Source organism: Stegodyphus dumicola, chromosome 11, assembly GCF_044657685.1.
Source record: "Stegodyphus dumicola isolate Sdum_Otavi_A_Nest chromosome 11, ASM4465768v1".
Classification (NCBI taxonomy): Eukaryota; Metazoa; Arthropoda; class Arachnida; order Araneae; family Eresidae; genus Stegodyphus; species Stegodyphus dumicola.
In genome coordinates, this window is record NC_140778.1 from 142,835,986 (window position 1) to 142,846,160 (window position 10,175).

General features: G+C 35.4%; 1 protein-coding gene across 1 annotated transcript; it reads right to left on the reverse strand.

The window, feature by feature from the left end:
- Window positions 1-1,480: 1,480 nt before the first annotated feature.
- LOC146994413 (uncharacterized) lies at window positions 1,481-2,571 on the reverse strand. The gene has a single exon (XM_085826370.1). The coding sequence runs from the start codon at window positions 2,569-2,571 to the stop codon at window positions 1,648-1,650; it is 924 nt and encodes a 307-aa protein (XP_085682496.1). The 3' UTR covers window positions 1,481-1,647.
- Between the last annotated feature and the right edge of the window lie 7,604 nt (window positions 2,572-10,175).

A 10,175-nucleotide genomic window follows, 5' to 3' on the forward strand; every position in this document is an offset into this window, starting at 1 on the left:
TCTCACAGATATCTTTCATTCAACACAAAGGTGAAAAAGTTCTATTCCTGTTCAAAACATACCCTGCAGTCTGAGTCACAGACGGAAGAAATGACAGCAGGTCTTTTGTTCAACTGAGGGGATGTGTTTTATGGCTTACTCACTTTCCCGCCAAACAAGTACAGAGGAAGGAAGCGTCGTTGCCATAGTAACCAGGCTGTAGGTAGTCTTACAGATTTGAGTCTTTATCGCTCAACGTTCGTAGCGCCATCTGTTATTAAAAATCGACATGAGAAAGGGGTATTAAACGCTCTTAAAGAAAAATCAGAGAATTGCTCAAACTCGGCATTGCGCACCACATTGGCTTTGCCCATGTGCACATCGATCTATTTTCACTTAAAAAAACATCCCAGAATTGCACAAACTCGGCATCGCGCACAAACTCGGCATTGCGCACCACATTGGCTTTTCCCATGTGCACATCGATCTATTTTCACTTAAAAAAACATCCCAGAGTTGCACAAACTCGGCATTGCGCACCACATTGGATTTGCCCATGTGCACATCGACCTATTTTCACTTAAAAAAACATCCCAGAATTGCACAAACTCGGCATCGCGCACAAACTCAGCATTGCGCACCACATTGGCTTTTCCCATGTGCACATCGATCTATTTTCACTTACAAAAAATCCCAGAGTTGCACAAACTCTGCATTGCGCACCACATTGGCTTTGCCCATGTGCTCATCGATCTATTTTCACTTAAAAAAACATCCCAGAATTGCACAAACTCGGCATCGCGCACAAACTCGGCATTGCGCGCCACATTGGCTTTGCCCATGTGCACATCGATCTATTTTCACTTAAAAAAACATCCCAGAATTGCACAAACTCGGCATTGCGCACCACATTGGCTTTTCCCATGTGCACATCGATGTATTTTCACTTTAAAAATCATCCCAGAGTTGCACAAACTCGGCATTGCGCACCACGTTGGATTTGCCCATGTGCACATCGATTTTCACCTAAAAAAACATCCCAGAACTGCACAAACTCGGCATCGCGCACACACTTGGCATTGCGCACCACATTGGCTTTGCCCATGTGCACATCGATTTTCACCTAAAAAAACATCCCAGAGTTCATCAGTTTCATGTGTTTGACTTTCAGGTGCGCATACTCTTCGATCTATTTTCACTTAAAAAAAATCCCAGAGTTGCACAAACTCTGCATTGCGCACCACATTGGCTTTGCCCATGTGCACATCGATCTATTTTCACTTAAAAAAACATCCCAGAATTGCACAAACTCGGCATTGCGCACCACATCGGCTTTGCCCATGTGCACATCAACCTATTTTCACTTAAAAAAAATCCCAGAATTGCACAAACTCGGCATTGCGCACCACATTGGCTTTGCCCATGTGAACATCGATCTATTTTACTTAAGAAAGTCAGACATCAAATAAATTCTCCATTGCTCATATACTCAGAAATTTGCTTTCACTTAAAGAAATCAGAGAAGTTTGCAAAAAATGTGTCCAGAAAAATGATACAAAAGAAAAATAAAGCTGCCAGAATAAAGCAACTACCTAACATCCAAACTGCCATATTAAGAAAAGCACCCAATATTTTACTTAAGTCAATAATAATAAATGAAACTTACCTTCAGTCCTCTCCTTTTGCAGAATATATGGCTGTGATCTCACTGAGAAGTATACGCATCAGTTGGCTGGCGTCGGATTTCTTGTGCTTCCTTCTCCAAATATATTCCGCAAGATAGGAATCAAACTGTCCTTTTGCCTGACTAGAGCCACGGAAACTTCTTTTGATTGCCGCCCAAGCTCCTTCAATACTATTGGTATGCGCACCTGTTTCTGGATCTTTAAAACTCAAGCTATGATTGACTTTCAGGTGCGCATACCCTTCGAACTCGAGACAGTCGTACGCTTTCCAACAATCGGATATAATAATCGATCCTGGTAGAACATTCTCTTTAATGATTTCTAGCAATGTTTCGGCACCTCTGTTTTCAACAACTCTAAAGACGCATTTATCTGTTCCTCTCTCAACCAAACCAAAAACCCATTTTCCTTCGACTCTTTTCCCTCTATGATACTTTTGCTTGCCAAACTTGCTTTCGTCGATTTCGACAATGACACCTTCCCCACCCAACTTAACATTCTCCTTCAAGCATAACTCCATGCATACTTCTCTACAAAAACTTTTCCAATCTGTCACCGTATTTTTAGCAATACGTAATTCCGTTCGTATAAAATCATTCCCGCACTTACCCAACCACATATAGGTAACTCGCAAAACATCACATATGCTCAATTTACTCTTCGCAAACCAGGAGTTCTTTCGACCAGATCTTGAAATTCGATGCCTACATTCGCCTCCAGTAACTCTGCACATCCACTCAAAACCGTCTATACGGTTTTTTCGCTCTACTAGTTTCATATTTGTTCCACAAATCGGGCACTTATACGATATTGCAATCAAACCTTTCTCCATACACCACTCAATAACACATTTTTTATCTCTTCGCTCCAACTGATAAAAGAAATCCAGATTCAAATACTCATCCATTCTGCAATAAGCACCGAATTAAACACACTCATGAATAATCAAAACATTCTTTAAGCAAAAGAATTCTTTTCTGCATTTTCAGAAGTTACGGTTATAATTTTTAATTCATGCATTCAATATTTTCAATCGTTTGCTAATGATCGTTTTCAATCGTTTGGTATCTTAATAATACATTTGTGAGAGATAATTCGTTGCGTTAAATGCTAACAATACCACACAACACACAAAAGTAGATTTACAATTTAAAAAATCTCGCACAGAACATTATAAACCTACCATTTCAACTCAGTTAAAATATAATATAAGTTTTCTTTAAATACGAAGCTATAGCATACTTATAACTTGTTTTGAAGAAGAGGCGTAACCAATATTACGTCATAAAAAGGCGTGTCATAAGAGAAGTAAACACAGCATCGACTGATGCAGCCTATTCTGCGATTTAGCCCGAAAATGTTGCTGATATGAAATTCCGGCCGTTGGAAAATCTCCGAAGAGAAATCGGAGGAATCTGCAGAAGGAGGAGCACCAAGCAGGGCGGAGCAAAGCGAGACATCCTGAAAAGTCACCGTAATGTTGTGCCATCTATCAAAGCTAGATTTAACTAGATCAGTCATGTAACTAGATAATATTATGTACTATGTTTTGAAAGTCGCGATGTGTAATTATCAATATAATATGTTATATTGTTACATGTTTTTCTCATAAAATGTAACTTTCTCAATATTTGTTAAAAATGTAAAAATTTTCATTTCACTTTTCATTAACTTTAACTTTTTTTTTTTTCTCTCTTTCATTCCTTCTCATTCTCGTTTCTGTTGTAGCTACGTGGTAATAGGGAAATTTTTTATGTCATTTTCCTGAATGCATTTATAAAGTTCTAGCCTAAAAAGGCAGTTTTATTGGAAGAAACTGGTTATATATTAAGCAAAACGGTCACTCTATTTCTGTTAGGCCCAGCAGCGGCCAAGCGGTAGAACACTGGCAGTTCGGTCCGAATTTCGAATCCTGCGAACGGACAGGCTGCATGGGTGTTTTTCCCATGTATACGAGCCAGTTTTTCCTTAGAAAGTCCTCCCTGAAGGTATCCCTCCCATTAGGCAGATAGCCCTCTGGCTCTGCCGTAATTACATAAACCAATCCTACTTCTGGTCGCAGGCCACGAGGTACGAATTCCCGTACAGGAGTATATTCCCATATTCATAAATATGCGATGCCTAACCTGTAATTGTATAGGGTGTAAATAGCATTTTACATAAAAAAAAAAAAGGGGGAACTACTCTGATATGCGCCCTCAAGTCGCCAAACATTTTTGGCAAGAAACTCCACACTGCTATATTGCTATCTAAATTTTTTGTCTTCATTTCGAACTTTAAGCCTAAAATGTCTCCAAAAACACGGTTACATTTTGAACACACAATTTAAGCTAAAAATCCGAAACAAAAACAAAAAAATTAGATAGCAAAACCGTAAGGTTTCTAACCAAAATAATTTGACAAGAGTCCATATACACTGCTCAAAAAAAAAAAAAAAAAAAAATGGGACAGTGCTATATCTCCCGTTCTACTGGGCCGATTGACAAAATTCAAACTGCGTTTTTCATGTCTCGAAAGCGCGACTTAGGATATATATTAGATTTATATATAGCACTATTCTAACATAGGTATTTTGACACAAAATCGGACTTTTTCTGAAATAACATACAAATATTTTTACATATTTCGATTCTACGACTCAAATTATGCCAGAATACCAAGTTTTGTAAAAATCGTACAAATAGTTTTTAAAATATTAGCTCTCAAAATTTTAGCTCCTCAATGTTAATTGAATTTGGCAAATATTTATTAATATCTCTTTTTTTATTAAACTTTTTTGATTTTTTCTCTCACATTTCGAAATTTTGGTTCATTCCAAATAAAATTTACCCATTTTTTGCGTTTTATTTTTTAAATTTCTATTTTTAAATAATTTCTATAGATTTTTCGAAAAAAATTTTGAATTATAACCTATAAAATTTTTACCACCATCTTAAAGTAGGTGTATTTTTAAGCATATCTGCAAAAAATTAGACTTTTTTATTCAAAATTTTCTAAGATATACACGAATTTACATAAATTCGCGTTTTGAAATTTGGCACCTTTTTTTTTGAGCGATAATAACGCCAAATGTGGTCTATGGATTTTTGTTACACTGAATTGCCACAGCTATTTTTAACCTTAAACTTCAAGTAAAATTTTACGGAGAATTAATTATATGACATTTTTTCCCTCAATGATGCGTAATAAATATTTATTAATACTATATGAAAGACTATTTTTTAAATTATAGATAATATTATTCAAATTTTTAACTATTTTTTTTTTAATTTCTCTCGTATCTTTTCTTTTTTTGAAAAATTTAAGAGTAAGTTTTTGTAAGAGTAAATTTTTACCTTCGGCGTTTTATCGTCTGCTTTCTAAACAAACTGTTGCTTTTGAAGTGGCTGAAAGAGCGGCTGATACTATCATCCATATTTTTAAAGCACAATATATTTTTATAGAAACATAATATTTAGAATAATCATTTTTTATATTCAAATTATATATATTCAAATATATTATAAGTCAAATTATGATATAAACATACAACCCTCTAGAGACTGAATTAATGGAAGTTCAATGGTTATGTAGAAATGATCTGCAGCTACTTAATGGTTGGATAAGTTAGCAGATTGTGTGGACAAGTAAGAATAATTATATAAACGACATCAACATTCTGGATTCAATAAACAACGAGGATACGATGTTTACTAAATGAATTTAAGAAGTTTTAAAACGTAAAAAATCAACTCATTTTTTTCCTAAAATGTATTTTTGTGCGTAGCGTATTTTCAGTATATCCTTAAAATTCTAATTTAGAATGTAATTGTCAAGAACTGAATCCTAATCATCAGTAATATAATAAGTAATTATTACGGTTATTAATAAATCCTTCTTATAAAGTAATTGCAAATATTTCAAAAAACTTTCTGTCTGAATGCAAACATTTTTCTATGCAAATATTTTTAATTTTATATTAATCAAGATTGCACACCATATTACTTATTTCCACTTCAATTCTTACCGTCAGTTCTAGTAGAATTTACAAATCAATTATATTTAATTAAGGATTAGATTGGATTATTTAATTATGGCAAAGCACACGAGGGCTATCTGCCTAAAGGGAGGGATGCCTTCGTGGAGGACTTTCTAAGGGAAACTGGCTCGTATACACGTTACACACGGGGAAAACCACGAAACCGCCCATGCGGCCAACCCGTTCGCGGGATTGGAACCTCGGACTGAACTACAAGTGTTCAGCGTCTTTACCGCTCGGCCGTTGGTGGGCTATTTAATTAAGGAATGACCATCTAAGTTAAGAAACAGCGTACCGTAACAACATTTCAATTATTGGCACCGTATCTTTCATGTTACTCCCGATTAGCTAGCTACATGATTTTTAATAAATATTCAGATTTTACTAGTAACTTCACTTGGAAATCGCGCTTAAACTAGGTTAGTTGGTTATTTGAACATAGAAAGAACATGGGAGCTATTTGATTAAGATGCTTTCATAGAGAATCTTTGTAAAGAGAACCTAAAAAACTAGGAAAACCAACCATGCAGTCTGGGTTAGACTGAGCAGCAAACAATTAGTATTTAACAATCTTTTTTTTTTTTTTTTTTTTTTTTTTTTTCAAATGCTAGGCAACTGATGAGGCTCCAATTAAATCTCCAATTATATATTTTATTTGTAAATATTTAAAATATTGTTGTATTAAAATATTATTGTTCTTAGACACAAAAAGCAGAATTTAAGTTTTGTTAACTCGTTAGTAAACTACCAAGCCTTAGTGCAAATGAATATTCAATTTCTTTGGCAATAATTGTATTCACTTAATATTCTTGGAATATGAGCTAAAGAAGGAACGTTCTCGGAAGATTAAAGAAGTGTTTAAATCCAGTGATATTAGGTTTGTCTTACAAGCTCAGGATCAAAACGATTCTGCAATTGCCCGAGTAGTTGACTTGTAAATGGCTGTGAATTAAGCAGATGACTTTTAATCTTACGTTATTCAGCCAGAAAACGTATTCCAAATGTTTTGTATTGCATGACAATGCATCTTTTCATTATTCAATAACCAGTCGGAGAACCGCTTGTGTTCCGAAAATAAGTATGTGTACTCAATCGTCCTGCATGTTCTTCAAATTTGTCTTCTTGTGATTTTTTTTCTTTCCCAAAAACTAAAGTTGCCTCTCAAAGGAAAGTTTTTTGACATTGAAGAGACAACATTAATATGACATCTACTTTTAGAGGCATGTCAAAAACAGATCTCTACAAACCTTCTCTTCCATTACATCTTGTGCAGTCAGACAAAAAGTTACATCAGCGTAAATTCTATAATCTATTTTTATTACACTCTGATTACTTTATTAACATACAGTGAATATATACTAAATCTTTTACTTTAGCTTAAGTAATTCGGAATTTTTGACGGAATTGTTGTCGGAACTAGGACTTAGAAGATAAGTCAAATTAAATATTTCGATAACCCAATAAATTCAAGTTCGAAATTTCAATATTTTATTTTCGGAGGGAGGGGAAGTGTTTTCAGTTTTGGTCCATTATACTAAGTATATTTGCTTCGATTTTTTATTTTTCCATAAAAGCGAAAATTTTAAGCATGGTATACATATAATGCATAGCTTCAAATTAAAATTTAATAATATACAGAGTGGTTATAATTAAAGTTCCACATTGAAACGGTCATAAAAGGAAAACTACTGGATCAAATGTTATCAAACTTGGAAATCGTGTAAAAGAGGTCATGAGAATTTATTTTCCGCGAAAAAAAGGAAGTTCGAAACCTCACCACCAGGGGGGGAAATGGCGCTGTATGCAATATTGTTAAACGAAATATGGGTCGGAATCTAACTTAACCTTTTGTTAAACGGGTTTAATATGTTGTATACCCTTAAAAAACTTTGAAGTAGGCAAATTACCATTTAAAGACGTTAAATTCGATAAATGCCGAGTGCGCCATCCCTGTAAGTGAGAATTTCGTCCGTGAAAACCACGAATCAGCGATTAGAAAATGTGAGATCGCAAATCACTCTCACTAGTACGTACAACCTGGAAATCGTTTTCTTACAGATCGCTAATTTGTAATTTTTTAAGCCTGAATTCGGCACTAAAACATGAAGATACTGATTCAAAACGCTTTTAATCGATTTGGGCCAAAGAAATCTCTCATGTTATCTATCTAGTTCCATTGCATTCTCCTACTGCATTCGATTGCATAACACCGTTTACTGTTGAATGACAGCTAGTTTTATAACAGAACCATTTTTTTCTGAAGAGCAGTCGACAGCTGGACCACTGCGATTGCAGCTCACTTACATGAACTGCAGTAACGTGGCATTTTAGATACTACGATTTTTATGCAGGGCTGGGCACCACCTCAAGAGTGTCGCATAGTTACTTAGGCAACATTTAACGAATGAACGTCTTATAGGCCAACACTTCCCCTCTTCCCACCAGACCTCAACCTCTGTGACTTTTGTCTATGAGGTTATCTCAAAAGCACTGTTTATGGTGATAATCTAAACAATTTGGCAGAAATGAAAAATGTGATACACTGATAACATTCCTCCTGATATGCGAATGGACTGGCTGCATGGGCGCTTTCGTGGTTTTTTCCATGTGTAACGTGTATACGAGCCAGTTTCCTTAAAAAGTCCTCCACGAAGGCATCCCTCCCTTAAGGCAGATAGCCCTCGAGTAAGGCAGATAGCTTTGCCGTAATCTAATAAACCAAACCAAAACCAAACCTGATATGCTAAGAGCTGCTGTTGAGAATGCAGTAACATGATTTAACTTGCTTTCGGAAAATGCTGGACGCTACATTGAACATGTTTTGTAACACGTTTCGGAAAATATTAAACACATTTTAAACAGATGTTTTCATGTCTTATTTCATTTAACAATATTGTATACAGCGCCATTTTTCCCCTGATGGTGAGTTTTTGAACTCTTTTTTTTTTTTCCTCCGAAAATAAATTCTCATAACCTCCTTTACACGATTCCCACGTTTGATAACATTTGGTCCGGTAGTTTTCCTTTTATCACCATTTCAAATTGAAACTTTAATTATAACCACCTTGTAAATTAAACTTTAAAAGGTTGACAGTTTGGTTCAAGTCCCAGTTTAAAAAAAAAAAATATGTAAATATAATCTTTTATATTAATCCTCTTAGAAAGAATGTTTTATGAAGCTAATTTTTCTCTCGCGTTATAGACTATATAAAAAAAAACATGATCTTTAGTATGATTTAGATTGTTTCAGCCGATATAAGAATCGGGTTACTCGGTGGTACAGAATAAACCCTGCTGGACTGTTTTATTTCTTTGTCATTTAGCAAAAATCTTTTAATTAAAATATTTATCCTTTGGACTTCGCTTTAAACTTTATTTATAGCTAAAATGACTAGAAAATGAAAAGCTGTCTTTAGCTGAAACGCAATTCATATAATTGATATTTTAAAAAATTGACAAGAATGCAAAATGTATGGAAGTCTAGCAGTCGAAAAATCTTAATTTTCTTGTGTGAGCACTGAAAATAACTGTAGAAGGAAAGAAGAAAATTAGGGAGAAAAGTAAGCAAAAATTTGCAGGGAAATTTGGCTGTCAGACATACCAAGATGTTCATAAAGTTGGATGCTTTCGAATATACTTTCAGGATACTTCAAAGAATTTAGGTGTTCAAAGAGAAAACACTTGGACGTGTACACCAGCAAATACCATCAATTGAGCTTGTGTTAACAGAGAAGACAAAACGATATCATTGCAGATTCAAGTGAAGAGCGACTGGTTTTAAACTATATGGTTGTGTAAATTACGTTATAGAACATCATATCGTATCATAAATGGTGAATTCCATGATTTTCTCAGTCGAATTATTTGAAGATTCAGGAGTTTATCCAGTGATGTATGTGGATGTCACCTAAAGATGTTTTTTTTTCCTTCCTGATGAAACAGCGGTAAACAGCGGTATGGCCGAGCGGTAAAGTCGCGGAACACTGGTAGTTCGGTCCGAGGTTCGAATCCCGCGAACGGGCTGGCTGCATGGGCGTTTTCGTGGTTTTCCCCATGTGTAATGTGTATGTGAGCCAGTTTCCCTTAGAAAGTCCTCCAGGAAGGCATCCCTCCCCTTAGGCAGATAGCCGTAGTGTGCTTTGTCATAATAAAATAAACCAAAACCTTTTAATGAAACCAGTCTTTCCTTTCATCTCATACCTTCAAAATGTTTAGCCTCTAATGACTGATAAAGGCTCTGACGAAATACTTCGTGAAGAACTTTTTAAGGGAAACCAGCTGTCATACGCGGTACACATGAGAAAATCCACGAAAACGCCCATCCAACCAGCCCGTTTACCGGCGTTCGAACCCCGGATTGAACTACCAGTGTTCAGCAACTTTACCGCTCGGCCGTTTGTGGGCCTTTATGAAATGGAAGGCGATAACTTTATTTAAAATGATTGTCAGAAATACCAAAATGTTTCGAAAAGTTGGATACTTTTCAATATACT

Bases quoted from the DNA above. Each gene is read 5' to 3' on its own strand.
- LOC146994413 (XM_085826370.1), bottom strand. From the start codon at position 2,571: ATGGATGAGTATTTGAATCTGGATTTCTTTTATCAGTTGGAGCGAAGA.